The sequence below is a fragment of the Palaemon carinicauda genome, chromosome 6, assembly GCF_036898095.1.
Source record: "Palaemon carinicauda isolate YSFRI2023 chromosome 6, ASM3689809v2, whole genome shotgun sequence".
In the NCBI taxonomy this organism is placed as follows: Eukaryota; Metazoa; Arthropoda; class Malacostraca; order Decapoda; family Palaemonidae; genus Palaemon; species Palaemon carinicauda.
Window position 1 is genome coordinate 151012846 of NC_090730.1, and position 18357 is coordinate 151031202.

The 18357-nt window shown below is 41.0% G+C and overlaps 1 protein-coding gene across 1 annotated transcript in view; it reads left to right on the forward strand.

The window, feature by feature from the left end:
• Positions 1-18357, forward strand: part of LOC137642731 (uncharacterized) — a 154502-nt gene that overhangs the window by 26439 nt on the left and 109706 nt on the right. The window contains exon 5 of the mRNA XM_068375557.1: positions 3372-3872. Coding sequence (XP_068231658.1) covers positions 3372-3872 — 501 coding nt within the window. The remainder of the gene's footprint in view (positions 1-3371; positions 3873-18357) is intronic.

Here is an 18357-nt window from a genome sequence, read left to right on the forward strand (position 1 = left end):
CACAGCTTCTGACGATAAAGTTCTAAGTTTTCCTTATCATCTTCAAGATATTATATCATAGTAAATGACTTATAGAATTCTGGGTCATAATGGGTGTAGCTGAAATGCCTCCACACCCATTCAGTATTCTGTCAAGGCTGTCTCCTATCTCGTCACCTGACCCTTATATCAGGATCCATTTTCTCCAGAAACTGCCTGTATAACCCTAGAAGTACAGTATCATACCTGACAGATGGCTGGGGACGAAGTATTCATGAGAATTTCTATAATTCGATGGCGTTTTCGAATTTCAGTGTTTTTATTTTTACATGTACTGTATACAGTATGTAATGGGTAAAAAAATCCCTTCTAACAGGTCTTATAACTATACATAAATCTAATGTACATACAGTGTAACACTTCCTCTGCCTCTTCATCTAGTTTTCGTCATATAAGGTCGCCGATCAGGCATCAGGCTTAAACTATCCTATTCCTCCTGTCGCCTTGACAAATGGGACTTCTTTTACCTCGACTGCAGTGGTTTATATATACCTCCAAGGCTTACCACTTGCCACAAAAAATTACTTGGCCAAGTAACTTTAGAAAAATCCTCATAAGCAATCCCATGTTCTCGTTAATGTAACAAGTTGATTAGTAATTCAACTTTTTACTATTTCTAATTAATTATATATTTTAGATCTATAAATCTATATTTTTTGTATAAAGAATTTAAAAGAATAAAATATCTACATATATTTTTCCCATTACGATACTGCTTAACAAAAAGAAATTATCAAGTAAAAGCTCACTTTACATCAGGTTTGACTTTTATTGTAAAAATTGAGTACACTTGGCTCTCCGTCGTTGCGAATTTCATCTTTGTGGTTTTGATAATCCACATGTTTAGATTCACAAAATGTTTTTAATAATACAGTAGTTATAATTCATCTCGGTATCATGTCAGTTAGGATTGATATACTGTATTGTGCAACATTCTTGATCCCCACTTCTTTTCTTTCCTTTTTGCCTCGCCTACTGTGGTGTATGTATATTGCTGTTGTAATATCGTGATGCTCTCCGATGTAACAAAAATAACAATAATAGTAAATGTACTTAAACTTTCATGAAAAACAAATAAACATACCCATAAACTATATCCCTAACACATGCAATCTATTGTGCGATAAATCTGGTGTGCAGAAATTTTGATAATAAAAATTATTAAAATAGGCTGGTAAAAGAGGCTCTTACATACAGTATGTTTAAATAATATTTGATAATATAAAATGTGAGGAAAAATATAAATTTTCATTTGTTTAAAAAAAAACTAAAATAAAAGAAAGGATTTTGAAATTTTATTGTTCTTATTTAACTATTGTATACATGAATAATTTTCTTATAGAAAATTAGGTAGAAAAATAGTGAAATTAGAATTTATATATAATTATGATAATCGAAACTGTTTTTATTTGTTAATGAAAAAATATGCACTTTTTGTTAAAAAAAAACGTTTAAAGTTATCATCGTTTAATGAAAAGAATTACAGTACTGTAGGTTTAACCTTACTTTTCTCTACATTAATTTTATTTAACACCATCCAATAAAAAATAAAATTTTCAATTAGTGTACTGCTAGCTAACTTGTTTAAGATTGGATGTCAATGTTGGTTTTGTTTTTATGACTACCATTTCTGACTGCTGTTTGTTTTTACAAATTGAAAAGGAAACATATTTCATATTCTTATAAATTTAAGTCTTTAAAGAGCTTTTTTAAGAAAGTACTTTTTTTTTTATTAACAAACAAGAAAGTTATAGGAAAAGTATTTATCAAACAACCAAATTAGTAGAGGTGCACACCTGTGCTCAGTCAACTATGAAAGTGGTTTTAAATAGATATGGAAAGGAAAATACATAATATATACAGGTAGTAGGGAATACTAAAAATAAGGAATTTCGAATAATAAGGAATAAGAAAGGGAATAAGGAAACTATAAGATAAGAAAGGGATTAAGGTTATAAGGAATAAACATAGGCTGAGATGGATAGTAAAAATGTGGTAATAACATAAATGAAAAGGAAATAGTAAAAAAGGATGATTTGGGGATGAAAAATTCTCTAAAGAGTCATAGATTCTGTTACCCATCTAATTCCATATGCTCAGGGATGGGATGAACACACCAATCCTTTACACCCAGATTGGGATACAGGATATTAGGATTACAGTTGTGTGTATGTTTTGAAATGTAATATTTCAAATGCAAAATTAATTCTATCTTAAACCCAGTACTTATGGAGTTTCTTACTTTTATTATATCTTTCGCTGCCAATTAGGTTAATGAGGAACAACCACACTGCTCTTATATTATAGTGTCAATACTTTTATCTTGTCGCCATTTTATTCAAGATCTCCCTGGACAATTCTATCCTGTTCGTAATACTAGGCAGACAGTTAATTCTAATAGCCAGGCCTTCTCCATCACGAGGCTCAATACTACGCAGTACTCTAGAAGTTTTATTCCAGCTGTTACCAAGTTGTGGAATGATCTTCCTAATCGGGTGGTTGAATCAGTAGAACTTCAAAAGTTCAAAGTTGGAGCAAATGCTTTTTTGTTGACCAGGCGGACATGAGTCTTTTTATAGTTTATTTATGACATATTCGTTTTTGATGTTGTTAATAGTTTATATATGACATGTCTGTTTTGACGTTGTTACTTATTTTAGAATGATTTATTGTTAATTTGTTCTCTTCATTTATTTATTTCCTTATTTCCTTTCCTCATTGGGCTATTTTTCCCTGTTGGAGCCCCTGGGCTTATAGCGTCTTGCTTTTCCAACTAGGGTTGTAGCTTGGATAGTAATAATAATAATAATAATATACACTTGGCTAAGCATACCCGACTATGTTATGAAATTTTGATTACTATTTTCTCAGCTCTTCTTTTCTTTAAAACCATCCCTTCCTAAGGACATGCTGTGCAAACAGTAGACTTGTAAGTCATTGTTTACAAACTCCAGACTTGTATGGCATTTTTTTTTTCTTTTTTCTTTTTACAAACCTTTGACTTGTATGTGAAACAAAAGTTGTATATTTAAGTAAAATATTTTGATCATCAGATTTTGTTTACGTAATATTTAATTTTCAGTTTTAGGTAATTGATTTCAGTGGAAACCAAATCATTTATTGGTAATGTAAATGTAGTGTTAAATAATATAAAAGGTCTAAAAATCTGTATAATTTTTTATACATTTAGAATTAGTTTTGAAAGGAATGGAAGTCATAATTATGGTCATAACAAATTTTTGAATGAAGTAATTTTACTTGTTTTATTTATTTCTGTACAATAATCATTTGGTCTAGGTATCTCTGTATTAAGATATTTAATTTTTTTTTAGGTACCACCGTTTTCTAGATCAGATCGATTTGACTTTGGACGAAATCAAATGCAGACTCCTTTGCCTGATTACCCATCGTCACCCAAAAGTTCACATAGGCTTCGTCATAATCAGTATGAGAGTGCACTGATGCCTTCTAACAGATCGTGTACCCTTGGCAGCTCTTCAAATCGTTCTTTGCTTAACGCTGATACGTCATCTCATACTTTACCGGCAGCTTCTTCCATTTCTCCTAATAGAATTGGTGCTCATCCTCAACTTGGTCATACTGTAAGCCTTTTAACTACTCCACCTGCTCCTCCTGCTAGTGCCAAGCCTCCTCATGTACCTGCTACTCCTACTACTCCAACATCGCCAGATTTCCCGGATTACAGTGAAGAAGAACAAAAATCTGCCCTGTTTGATGTAGTCCATAAGTTAAGCCCCCCAAAGGGATGGGAAAAGAAATATGATGCTTACACTCAGAGGGTGTATTTTCACAGCAAAGCAAAAGGAGAGCGGGTGAGTACAAGTTTATATTTTTTAAACAGGTACCACAGAATTTTTTCAATATTAAACTTACCCGATAATCATGTAGCTGTCAACTCCGTTGCCCGACAGAATTCTATGGAGGGATACGCCAGCTATCACAATACTAGAAGGGGGTGTACTTACCAGCGCCACCTGTGGCCAGGTACTCAAGTACTTCTTGTTGACACCTCCTCAATTATTCCTCTGTCGTGCTTCCGGCAAGACGTTCTGGGATACGCTTATGATCTTCGAGTTTGTTCACGGCTAATTGGTGAAGTATTCTCTCAGATTTCGGCTGTCGCATTACTGGAAACCTTCTTATATTAGCTAGATAGCTTTTATATAGTCCTGATTAACGGTTAACGATCTTTTGCTTGATTTTGGAAACCCCTTTGGCTATCTCTTTGGATTCAAGATGTCTGACATTTCGCAAGCCCCCTCCCATAGACGATGTAGGTCTTGCAATAGGCGTATTCCGAAGGCCTCGGTAGATCCTCACACCGCTTGTTCTGACTGTAGGGACAGGCCCTGTCAGTTAGAAAATCGATGTGAGGAATGCGCCGGACTTTCGGAACTGGAATTTGTCCGTCTTTTAAAATATTCATCTAAGTTAGAGAGAGGTAGAGTTAGGAGGAGTTCTTCTCACTCTTCAATGTTTTCCTCACCTCATGATCCCCTACCTTTTCCTACCCCTGTAGTGGCTACCCCCGAACCTACTGTTTGCCCTCCGCCTGATATGTCTGTTGTTTTGCGTGCTATTCAGGCCTTAGGCGATAAAGTAGAGTCAGTGGTAAGTGACCATAAGTCTCTGATGGCCGAAGTTAAGGAACTTAAGGTCAAGAGTGCAGTGGGTGGAGTTAGTGCCAGTGCTGTGACGAGTGCTAGTGTCAGTGCAGTGCCAAGTGCTAGTGTCAGTGCCAGTGTGGTGCGTGAGGATTCTTCTGTGCGAGCCAGTCGTCCTCCCAGTCCGGGACCTCTTGCAAGCTCCCATGCCCAGGGGAGAAGCAATGTCGAAGGGCATAAGGGTTCGGCAGGCCTTGTTAGGCGCACAGAAGTTTCCTCGGTGGTTGCGGGCGTGTCTTCCAAAGACCGTCACTCCCACCCGCAGACGATTGAGCCCGTCTTTTTCTCGTCCGCTGATCATCTGTCAGGGAAGAGACGTTGGTCTCAGGTCTCGAGACCACTTAAACGCAGAGTCCAGTCCGCGAGTGCTCAGCCAGGTTGCAGTCATTGGCTCAGCTCTGACTCGCCGCAGTCATCTGTCGACTGCACTCCGCCCAAGAGGAGTAAGGTTCTGCCACAACAGAGCTCGACTGTCGACCCTAAGTGGACTCTACTACAGTCCATGCAAGCACAGCTTTCGGACTTGATGCGTGAGTGTCGGGCTGAGAGTGTTGCTCCTCCGCCTCCGCCTACACTCCCTCCGCCTGCGCTCGCTCCGCCTGCGCTCGCTCCGCCTGCGCTTGCTCCGCCTGATCGCAGTACCATCTGCCAGGCGTACGATGTTGAGCCACGGTCTGAGTTTGCTGTTCCCACTGGTGTTCAGCCTCCGCCTTCTTTAAGGCAACCTTTGCTATGGGATCAGGAGGATTATACCTCTCTTCCTCCGCCTCCCTTTGCTGCTCCACCAGTGGTGCAACTCTTGGCTGAGGTACAACAACCTCTCCCGTCCATGAGTCAGTCTCCTCAGCTCTCGCTGCAGCGAGCTCAACCATCCACAAGGCAAGCTCCACTACACCTTGGCCTTGCGCCTCAGGAGCCTCAGCTTGCGAGACATTTACCTTGTTCTGCGCAGCCTCAACCTCATCACGCTCCGCTCTCACCACAGGAACAGGAACTTGCTACTCCGCTTCCACCAACCGCTCAGCAAGCGCAATCCTTGGGTTCAACCGCTCATGCTAGGAGTCAGCCTCCTCCACCCATGCGCCTTCCTTCTGCTTCGTCTGCTATTCAGCCTTTGCAGTCTGAGCCTCAGGTTCTCCCTCAACAGTCACTTGTAGAGGAAACCACTACTATTGTTCCTACTCGTTCTGACTCTGCTGTTCAGCATTCTTGTCCGATACCTTCGCTACACTCTGGTGATGAGGCGTCTGATGATGAGGAGGCACACCTGGATCCCTCATCAGACGTGGATGAATCCAAGCTTTCTCCACAGTCTATTGATTTTCGTAAGGTCTTGGCTCTACTTAGGGAGGTTTACCCAGACCACTTTGTCTCTGCTATTCCCCGCTCTCCGCCATCTGAGTTTTCGCTGGGCGTACAACAAGCTAAGTCCACCTATACTAAGCTAGTCCTAGCTAGGTCCTCTAAGAGGGCATTAAGGATCTTAGGGGAATGGCTGCAGTCTAAGCAACACCTTGGCAAGACTTCTTTCATGTTCCCTCCAACGAAGCTCACTTCGAAAGCGAGCGTTTGGTATGCCACAGGAGAAGCACCAGGCTTGGGAGTACCTGCCTCTGCCCAGGCTGACTTCTCAAGTCTGGTAGACTCGCCTCGGAGAACTGCAATGAGGCGCTCTAAGGTTTGTTGGACCTTCTCAGACCTGGATCACTTACTGAAAGGAATGTTTAGAGCATTTGAAATGTTCAACTTTCTAGACTGGTGCCTGGGGGCCCTCAGCAAGAAGACCTCTCCTGCGGACAAAGATTCTGCCATGCTATTAATGTCCTGCATGGATAAGGCCATTAGGGATGGATCGGGTGAGCTTGCGTCGATGTTTGTATCAGGGGTTTTGAAGAAAAGGGAACAACTGTGTACCTTCCTTTCCGCCAGCATTACACCTTGCCAACGGTCACAACTCCTTTTTGCTCCGCTCTCGAAGTTCCTCTTCCCCGAAGAGCTGGTTAAGGACTTGTCTGCTGCCCTGATTCAAAAGGATACACACGATCTTGTAGCCTCATCGGCTCGTAAGTCTAAGGTTGCTACCTCAGTCCCCAAGACTTATCGCTCCCCAGTGGCTGATACCCCTGCTACGAGGTTCATACCGCCCTTTCGTGGTAGAGCCCCCAGCCGAGGAAGCTCCCGTCCAGACTCTCACAGGAGCAAGTCTAGGAAAGGATCCAGGACATCTAAAGGAAAAAACTGACTCTCCGCATCTCCAGACAGCAGTAGGAGCCAGACTCAAGATCTTCTGGCGAGCCTGGGAGAAGAGAGGTGCAGACGCCCAGTCTGTCAGTTGGCTGAGGAACGGTTACAGGATTCCATTCTGCCTCAAACCACCTCTGACCACATCGCCCATCAACCTCTCTCCCAACTACAAAGAAGAGGACAAGAGGCTAGCATTGCACCAGGAGGTGTCGCTACTTGTGCAGAAGAAGGCAGTGGTTATAGTCCGGGACCATCAATCCCCGGGCTTCTACAACCGTCTCTTTCTTGTGGCCAAGAAGACAGGAGGTTGGAGACCGGTGCTGGACGTCGGCGCTCTCAACGAGTATGTCACCAAGCAGACGTTCACGATGGAGACGACGAAGTCGGTCTTAGCAGCGGTCAGACAGGAGGACTGGATGGTCTCGTTGGACTTGAAAGATGCATACTTTCACGTTCCTATTCATCCAGACTCCCAACCTTTCCTGAGATTCGTTTTTGGAAAGGTTGTCTACCAATTCCAAGCCCTGTGTTTTGGCCTAAGCACAGCTCCTATGGTCTTTACTCATCTGATGAGGAATATAGCAAAATTCCTACACTTGTCGAACATCAGAGCCTCCCTCTACTTAGACGACTGGCTGTTGAGAGCCTCCACGAGTCGTCGTTGTCTGGAGAATCTCAATTGGACTTTAGACTTAATCAGAGACCTAGGTCTATTAGTCAACATAGAGAAGTCTCAACTCATTCCCTCCCAATCCATTGTGTACCTGGGAATGGAGATTCGGAGTCAGGATTTTCGGGCTTTTCCATCGGCCCCCAGGATAAGCCAGGCCCTAGAGTGCATCATGAGCATGCTGAAGAGGAGCAGTTGCTCAGTGAGACAGTGGATGAGTCTCACAGGGACCCTCTCATCACTGGCCCTGTTTGTCGAGCTAGGGAGACTCCACCTCCGCCCTCTTCAATTCCATCTTGCAGCTCATTGGGACAAGGGTTCGACTCTCGAAGCAGTCTCTATCCCTATCAACCAAGAGATGAAGACCACTCTCCTGTGGTGGAAGCACAACCTCCTTCTCAGGGAGGGTCTATCGTTGGCCATTCAGACCCCCAATCTTCATCTCTTCTCAGATGCATCGGACTCGGGCTGGGGTGCAACCTTGGACGGACGGGAATGCTCGGGAACGTGGAACGAGGAACAAGGATTACTCCACATCAACTGCAAGGAGCTGCTAGCAGTTCATCTAGCCCTGTTGAACTTCAAGTCCCTCCTGCTAGGCAAAGTGGTGGAGGTGAACTCAGACAATACCACAGCCTTGGCTTACATCTCCAAGCAAGGAGGGACCCATTCGAGGAGCCTATACGAGATCGCAAGGGACCTCCTCATTTGGTCAAGAGGTCTAAACCTCACTCTGGTCACGAGGTTCATTCAGGGCGATATGAACGTCTCAGCAGATCGCCTAAGCAGAAGGAATCAGGTCATTCCCACGGAATGGACCCTCCACAAGAGTGTGTGCAACAGACTTTGGACCTTGTGGGGTCAACCTACCATAGATCTGTTTGCCACCTCCATAACCAAGAGACTTCCGCTGTACTGTTCCCCTGTTCCAGACCCTGCAGCAGTTCATGTGGATGCTTTTCTACTGAACTGGTCCCATCTCGACCTGTACGCATTCCCACCGTTCAAGATAATAAACAAAGTTCTGCAGAAATTCGTCTCGCACGAAGGGACACGGCTGACGCTGGTTGCTCCCCTTTGGCCTGCAAGAGAATGGTTCACAGAGGTACTTCAATGGCTAGTCGACTTCCCCAGGACTCTACCTCTAAGAGTGGACCTTCTACGTCAACCTCACGTAGACAGGTTGCACCCAAACCTCCACGCTCTTCGGCTGACTGCCTTCAGACTGTCGAAAGATTCGCTAGAGCTAGAGGCTTTTCGAAGGAGGCAGCCAGTGCGATTGCCAGAGCAAGAAGGGTTTCCACTCGTAGAGTCTACCAGTCTAAGTGGGAGGTCTTCCGAAGCTGGTGTAGAGCCAATTCAATATCCTCTACCAATACCTCTGTGACCCAAATAGCTGACTTCCTTCTACATCTTAGGAATGAGAGATCCCTTTCAGCACCTACGATTAAAGGATATAGGAGTATGTTGGCTTCAGTTCTCCGCCACAGAGGTTTGGACCTGTCTTCCAACAAGGACCTTCAAGACATTCTTAAGTCTTTTGAGACATCTAAAGAACGTCGTCTTTCCACTCCAGGCTGGAATCTAGACGTAGTCTTAAGGTTCCTTATGTCATCTAGGTTCGAACCTCTCCAGTCAGCTTCCTTCAAGGACCTTACCCTCAAGACTCTTTTTCTCGTCTGCCTTGCAACAGCTAAGAGAGTCAGTGAGGTTCATGCCTTCAGCAAGAACATTGGTTTCACAACCGAATCTGCAACATGTTCTTTTCAGCTTGGATTCCTAGCAAAGAACGAGCTTCCTTCACGTCCTTGGCCTAGATCGTTTGAAATACCTAGCCTCTCCAACATGGTAGGTAACGAACTAGAGAGAGTTCTTTGCCCTGTCAGAGCTCTCAAATATTATCTTAAGAGGTCTAAACCTATTCGAGGACAGTCAGAAGCTTTATGGTGTGCCATCAAGAAACCTTCGAGGCCCATGTCCAAGAATGGGCTTTCGTATTATATAAGGCTTCTGATCAGAGAAGCACATTCTCACTTAAAGGAGGAAGACCTTGCATTGCTGAAGGTAAGGACCCACGAAGTAAGAGCCGTAGCTACTTCGATGGCCTTTAATAAAAACCGTTCTCTGCAGAGCATAATGGATGCAACCTATTGGAGGAGCAAGTCAGTGTTTGCATCATTTTATCTGAAAGATGTCCAGTCTCTTTACGAGAACTGCTACACCCTGGGACCATTCGTAGCAGCGAGTGCAGTAGTAGGTGAGGGCTCAGCCACTACATTCCCTTAATCCCATAACCTTTTTTAACCTTTCTCTTGAATGCTTTTATTGTTGTTTTTATGGTTGTTACGGTAGGCTAAGAAGCCTTCCGCATCCTTTTGATTTGGCGGGTGGTCTATTCATTCTTGAGAAGCGCCTGGGTTAAAGGTTTGGTAGAGGTCCTTTAGTAGGGGTTGCAACCCCGTGTACTTTGGCACCTTTGGGTTGATTCAGCCTCCAAGAGGAACGCTGCGCTCAGTAAGGAAGACGAACTTTAAAAAAAGAGGCAGAGTAACGGTTCTATTCGACTTCCTTACCAGGTACTTATTATTTCATTGTTATTTGAGATAACTGTTATATGAAATATGGGATACTTAGCTATCCTTTAATCTTGTACACTGGTTTTCACCCACCTCCCTGGGTGTGAATCAGCTACATGATTATCGGGTAAGTTTAATATTGAAAAATGTTATTTTTATTAGTAAAATAAATTTTTGAATATACTTACCCGATAATCATGATTTAATCGACCCTCCCTTCCTCCCCAGAGAGAACCAGTGGACCGAGGAATAATTGAGGAGGTGTCAACAAGAAGTACTTGAGTACCTGGCCACAGGTGGCGCTGGTAAGTACACCCCCTTCTAGTATTGTGATAGCTGGCGTATCCCTCCATAGAATTCTGTCGGGCAACGGAGTTGACAGCTACATGATTATCGGGTAAGTATATTCAAAAATTTATTTTACTAATAAAAATAACATTTTTTTTTACAAGTCAAGTGGTCATACAAATAACATAACCCTTTTCATTTTACGTATGCTCAAGTGTCTCATAATTGTAGCGCAAAACAAGTACTGAATAACAACTAAAGTGGATGAAGACAACTTAAACAATGAATGAGATCTGTCTTGCCGGTCAATATACTTTTCATAAGAGGGTTTCATTCAACTCAAGGCAGTCCTGTTTTGAGTTCCTTTTTAATTGGCTCTTCATGTTTTTTATTCATAAAAATCAGATATTGTGATGTGAATTGTGGGCCCTTACAATCGAGACTAATTTTCATCATTAGTATAGAATGAATTATATTTTTATATGGTGATAAAAATATATACTATATTATTTTCTCTCACACAGCATGTGCATTATACAACCTCTCACAGCAGATGTGAAGATCATTTAGATAATTTACCCCAAAATGCATTCAATACAACATAAATAATTGAAAATTTGTCTTACATACCTATGATTTACTTAATTGCACCACTATGGGTCTTATGTGTCAGACAGGAATGGTCCTACTTTTTGTGTGGACCTTGCTAATTGCAAGTTATTTTTGTAGCTCTTACCTGATTTTTTCCTGTTAAACCTTTATCTTTTGCTTGTGCACTTAGCCAATTAGTGAATAATTTGGTGAATTATCATGAATTATTATCTACTTTTTTACCAATAAGCTTTGTTTTGCTGGCTTACTTGCCCATGTCCGGGGGTTCAGTATGTGTTAAAGTTGAAGAAATATTTTAGATACTGGGAGTTCTCATTCTCACTAATAGATCCAAGAATTAATTGCTTTTATTATTTGAGGTCCTTCCTTGAGCTGTCTGTAAACCCATTATAAATTTTAAATTGATTGACAGCTAGAGTGGTGCCTCTTGGTAATGTCCCCCAGTGAGAGTTTCCTTCCAATTAATGAAAGGATTGGTTATAAAGTTTATAAGAACCGTAAGAAATCATTACAAATAATTTGGTTAGATTTTGCCTTACCTTATGATACAAGTTTATCATGTATGTAAAGCGCTTCCTTTTCAACAAAACATAATTTTATATTGGCAAATTTTGAAGTTTTAAAATACATTATTTTTTCATCACTTTATTATTGTTATTTATTGTTGTCACTATTATTTGTATACATGGGTAAGAGTGGTAGAAAGGGCATTAATGGATTATGTGTTGATAACTAAAAGAATGTTTGGAAGATTGAAAAACATGCACATGTTTAGGGGTATGGCTAACGGTATGTCTGATCAATTTTTGGTGGAAGGAAAATTATTTGTAGCAAAAGAGTGGGGAAATAGAGTAGGTGGATGAAAAAGGGAGCTAGTGAGGGTTGAAGAGCTGATAAAACCGGGAGTAAAAAGTAAATATCAAGAAAGGTTGAAAATGGCATATGACGAAGTGAAAGTTAGAGAAACTGGTAATTTAAAGGAGTGGAAGTTGGTAAAAGAAAATTTTGTTTGGATTGCAAGTGATGTGTGTGGCAAGAAGTTTGTTGGAGGCAGCATGAGGAAGGGCAGTGAATGGTGGAATGAAGGAGTGAAGGTAAAAGTGAAAGAGAAAAATAGGGCATTTGAAGAATGTCTGCAGAGTAATAGTGTAGAGCAGTATGAAACATATAGAGAGAAAAATGTGGAAGTAAAGCGCAAGGTACGTGAGGCAAAGAGGGCAGCTGACCTGAGGTGGGGTCAGGGACTGGGTCAGTCATATGAAGAGAATAAGAAGAAGTTTTGGAAAGAAGTGAAGAGAGTAAGGAAGGCCGGCGCAAGAATTGAAGAGACAGTGAAAGATGGAAATGGAAGGGTGTTAAAAGGAGAGGAGGCAAGGAAAAGGTGGGCAGAATATTTTGAAAGTTTACTGAATGTTGAGGGAAATAGGGAGGTAGATATAATTGCTCTTGCAGGTGTTGAGGTGCTGGTGATGGGAGATGAGAATGAGAGAAAAATTACTAGAGAGGAAGTGAGGAGAGCACTAGTTGAAACGAGAGTAGGAAAAGCATCTGGTATGGATGGTGTGAGAGCTGAGATGTTGAAGGAAGGGGGTGTGACTGTACTTGAATGGTTGGTGAGATTGTTTAATATGTGTTTTGTGTTGTCAATGGTACCAGTAGATTGGGTTTTTGCACGTATTGTACCACTATATAAGGGTAAGGGAGATGTGCATGAGTGTTGTAATTCAAGGGGTATTAGTTTGTTGAGTGTAGCTGGAAAAGTGTATGGTAGAGTACTGAATAATAGGATCAAGGATAAAACAGAGAATGCAATCTTAGAAGTACAGGGTGGTTTTAGAAGAGGTAGGAGTTGTATGAATCAGATTTTTACAGTTAGGCAGATATGCGAGAAATATTTAGCAAAAGGTAAGGAGTAGGAGGTTGCGTTTATGGATCTGGAGAAAGCGTATGATAGAGTTGATAGGGAAGCAATGTGGAATGTGATGAGGTTATATGGAGTGGTGGAAGGTTGTTGCAAGCAGTGAAAAGTTTCTACAAAGGTAGTAAAGCATGTGTTAGGATAGGAAATGAAGTGAGCGATTGGTTTCCGGTGAGAGTGGGGCTGAGACAGGGATGTGTGATGTTGCTGTGGTTGTTTAACTTGTATGTTGATGGAGTGGTGAGAGAGGTGAATGCTCGAGTGCTTGGACGAGGATTGAAACTGGTAGACGAGAATGACCATGAATGGGAGGTAAATCAGTTGTTGTTTGTGGATGATACTGTACTGGTTGCAGACGCGGAAGAGAAGCTTGGCCGATTAGTGGCAGAATTTGGAAGGGTGTGTGAGAGAAGGAAGTTGAGAGTTAATGTGGGTAAGAGTAAGGTTATGAGATGTACGAGAAGGGAAGGTGGTGCGAGGTTGAATGTCATGTTGAATAGAGAGTTGCTTGAGGAGGGGGATCAGTTTTAAGTACTTGGGGTCTGTTGTTGCAGCAAATGGTGGAGTGGAAGCAGATGTACGTCAGAGAGTGAATGAAGGATGCAAAGTGTAGGGGGCAATTAAGGGAGTAGTAAATAATAGAGGGTTGGGCATGAATGTAAAGAGAGTTCTGTATGAGAAAGTGATTGTACCAACTGTGATGTATGGATCGGAGTTGTGGGGAATGAAAGTGACAGAGAGACAGAAATTGAATATTTGAAATGAAGTGTCTAAGGAGTATGGCTGGTGTATCTCAAGTAGATAGGGTTAGGAACGAAGTAGTGAGGGTGCGAATGGGTGTAAGAAATGAGGTAGCAGCTAGAGTGGATATGAATGTGTTGAGGTGGTTTGGCCATGTTGAGAGAATAAAAAATGGCTGTCTGCTAAAGAAGGTGATGAATGCAAGAGTTGATGGGAGAAGTACAAGAGGAAGGCCAAGGTTTGGGTGGATAGATGGATTAAAGAAAGCTCTAGGTGATAGGGGGATAGATGTGAGAGAGGCAAGAGAGCGTGCTGGAAATAGGAATGAATGGCGAGCAATTGTGACGCAGTTCCTGTAGGCCCTGCTGCTTCCTCCGGTGCCTTAGAAGACCGCGGAGGTAGCAGCAGTAGGGGATTCAGCGTTATGAAGCTTTTATCTGTGGTGGATAACGGGGTAGGGTGGGCTCTGTCACCCTAGCAGTACCAGCCGAACTCGGTTGAGTCCCTTGTCAGGCTGGGAGGAACGTAGAGAGGAGAGATCCCCTTTTCTGTTTCATTTGTTGATGTCGGCTACCCCCCAAAATTTGGGGGAAGTCCCTTGGTATATGTGTATACTATTTGTAGTTCTAATATAATGCAGTAGTAATCTATCTATCTAACTACCATGGCACATCCCCCAATTATGGGAGGTAAGCAACATCCAAAAAGAAACAAAATGGGATTTTTTTTCCTTGTTTTTCGTTGCCTTACGAGACTCTGGCCAAGTTTGGTTGGTACTGCTAGGATGCGGGGCCCTAACAACAATTAGAATAGCCCCAACGTCTCTCTGTGTGGTGTAAGAGGCAACTTAAAGGGATGGGATAAAGGGATTGGGAATCCCCTCTCATGTTATCTAATTTCTGAGAGATAATGAAAGGAAAATAGTAGTAGTATCATAAATGTACTGAACAGTATTATGTTATTGCTACAGCAATGCACAGTATACATTATGTCTATTTATTATACTGAACAGTATATTGTATAGGATTCTGAAATGCATATATAGTACATATACTGTAATTGTCCTGTATAGGCTATTAAGCAAAAGAGAGGGATGGGGATATTAATATTGCTAGTAATTTATAAAATTTAAATGTACTTTTTATTATTATTTTAATACATTTTAATGTTTTGCTATTATTGCAGTATATTTTAGGGCTTTTTTTTAGTGTATTATTTGCAGACAATTTCCTAAAATAACAATAATTAAGGGTATATTTACTGGTACTATTAGCATGGAAAATTATAATTCTCTCTCTCTCTCTCTCTCTCTCTCTCTCTCTCTCTCTCTCTCTCTCTCTCTCTCTCTCTCTCTCTCTCTCGTAGCGTCTGGCAACCAGATGTACTGCTTTTTTTGACTAGCTTACTGTTGATCGTTAACATTGAAATATATAGGCAACTGTTATTGACGAAGCAATAAAGCTGAAACCTAAATCTTGGTTTGTTCCAACACAGAGTACTTACCTAGAACTACTTTCTTAGGAATTACTGGTAACTCTTCCCAACCGACCAGAATTTTGTGTAGTTTATCCCTATTCCCGTTTTCTATGGGGGTAACCTCAGGCGGAGTGATACACAACCCCATAGAAGAATCTTAACCTTATTTGAATAATCACAAACCTTAGATTCATAAAACCCGGCATGAAAAATCGAAACTGTACCTTTACGTATTGTTTTGAGGAACTGTAACTCGATCTCATCATTCTCAATCACTCTCCTAAATACCAAATTATCAGTGCCGTCTATGACAAGCGAATGGGTGCAGTTCTTCCTTCTTACCACCTACCACTAACCAACTACTCTATGGAGATTCCTGTTTGCTTTCCTGTTTACATGAAACCCAGAGGACCTACTATTGTACCTAACATTATTTCTATTGTCAGGAGTGGGGGATATTTCTTAGGAAAACTTGCAGCACTATTAGGAAAAGGTCTTTACATGATTGACCTTAAAGCTTCATACTGTGTCCTTTTAGACACTTATTTTACCATACTAGTATTCTATTAGAGCCCAAATTAGGTCTACCCCCCATAAAGGAGTCAATATCAGAGTACTACTACTTTGCATATAAGACCATCCCCAGCAATGAAGAATATAATTATTTTCTAGTTTACCCCACAAAATTAGTAAATAAACCTATGGCTCTTGGGCACCATATGTAATGATTTTATGCTACACTTCAAGAATTAGTTAAAGATCAAAATGCTCTCCAATGTTTTCTATAATAAGGGAAGATAAAACTCCTACTACAGAATCAACATAAGAAAGAATTTCCATAAAATTGCCACTCTTTTCTTTGGATAGCTAACCTGAATATCCTGTGTTTAACACTATTTCCCATTAACATCAGTTAATGGTTCTAACAAATTAAATTATTTTGTTGAAAAGGTAAGGCTAGGTAACTATCCCACTTCATAAAGGGTCCTTATAACTAACAGGAGTCAGCTCAAATTGAATTTCTTGAAAGATTTTACATAATTTTATTTACTTTATTCATAAAAATACTCAATGATTAGGGTTTATAATCAGTCTGGCTCGTGTCAGTCACATGAGTCGTCATCAAAGAATAGGCAGTCAGTATCAACCTGAGCTATTTACTCTGGAAAGACTTCTGCAATTGTTTCAAGCAAAAGTTTGAATGGGAATTCATTCTCCACTTCTCAGCGTGCCTCAGTCTAGGTTTGTCATCCTTCTTTTCTAGACTCTTCAAAGAATTCGCTCCATAAAACTGATCATGCTATTTGTTGCTTAATAGAGCCATCTGAAGCTCTTGCTCAAAATATACTGTTGTAAAGACTTTGAAGCGTATCCCTTTTGAGGGTCTGATGCTGACATTGAAATCATTAATCAACATACGGATGGGAGTCCCCGAGCTTAGACTAAAAGTCATGTGACCCCAGGCCAGCTGCATCATGAGGCATCCTTTTCATTGCCTGTTCAGAAAATGCTTTAGGCTTATTGAAAGTCTATGTGCTTAGCATTAGAGGTGCTAATACAACATACCATATTAATCAATCATTACACAGAAAGGTGGCTTATTTGTGCTTGGTCCAGAAGCAGAAGGAGAGATGTATTGATCTGTGACTCCTGTATTCTTTTTCTATAATGCTATCCTATTGTTTATGGAATGAATCAGGATTGAGGAAAGGTGAAGGCTGTGCAATAAAAGGAACTGGAACAAATTGAGAAATAAAAGCTTATAACAAATGATTTGATTCTATTATGCATTGAGAACCATCTTCCAGATCAGCAGATGGTACAATGTGACTGCTAGATACCTCATTAGATTCTAGCCTAGGGTTTGAAAATAAATAAGCCAGGGACTCTATTGTAAGACATCATATCACCTACTGAGTCATCATTAAATACAATTAGATACATAAAAAACTTCCCCATAAACACTGTAAGCTGAGATTTAAGCCGATTAAATTCAATCCATACATCAGTCTGTTTATAGTACGTACTTCCCTTTTGCCAATTTCTAAATCACCATGCAATTAACTAGCTTATCTTGATTTTTTCCTTATCACGAACCCTTGGAGAAACTAAGTACTTGCCATAGAGTTGCCTAACCTTCTCACATATAGCGGTGGTATTCAGTGCAATGTTCTTCTTCCTTCAGTCACTTATCTAAAGGTCTAATGCTGACTCCATCCTTACGATGGCCTTATTGCTAGAAGTTACTACCCTTTTTGCTGTCTTGTTAGAAGTGACATTTGCCGTAGTCCCTATATTCGTTTTGTTGTTCTTGATGTAACAAATGGTTGAGTTGTTAATAATGTAATGGCCGCCTATATCCACATAGCTTCTTCATTCCTTAAGCATGTCAAGAAGTTTCGTCTTATTGTGCTATATTAAGCATCATCCTGCAACACTCCGGTTCACTGCTAGAAGTCTGGAAATGTACTGAAAGATCAACTGGCATCATATAGATTAATGGCAGTTATTACTTTTAGCCAAAAATGAAAAAAACAACACAGATAAAAGTGCACTGTGTGGGATACTGAGTGCTGCAGTTTGCTTGTGAGGGATCCTGTGGTCCAACAGCCAGCGCGCTCTGATTGATCGAGTTTCCTCTGCCAGCCATTAGCATGCCTTGTATAAAATCATCTGGGCAAGCCAGGCTACTCTCTCCATGTTTCCCAAGTTTCATTTTCCATACAGATGCAGGAATCTTTGTCACTTCGGCACACTACGCATTTTCTTTATACTAACAAAATAAACAAACTGTGTACATTGCGTTCTCACTATCAAACCGAATGACTATTTTTGAAAGAATTTAAATATGAAAAAATATAAAACTTCTCCAGTAGAGAGGATGAAAAATGGCTATCTTCTAAAGAAGGGGATGAATGGTAGAGTTAATGGGAGAAGTGCAAGAGGAAAGCCAAGGTTGGGTGAATGGATGGAGGGAAGAAAGTCCTGTGGGACAGGAGGATAGATGTGAGAGAGGCAATAGAGCATGCTAGAAATAGGAATGAATGGTGAGCAATTGTGACGCAATTCAGATAGGCCCTGCTGCTACCTCTGCGCTTTGGTAGAGGC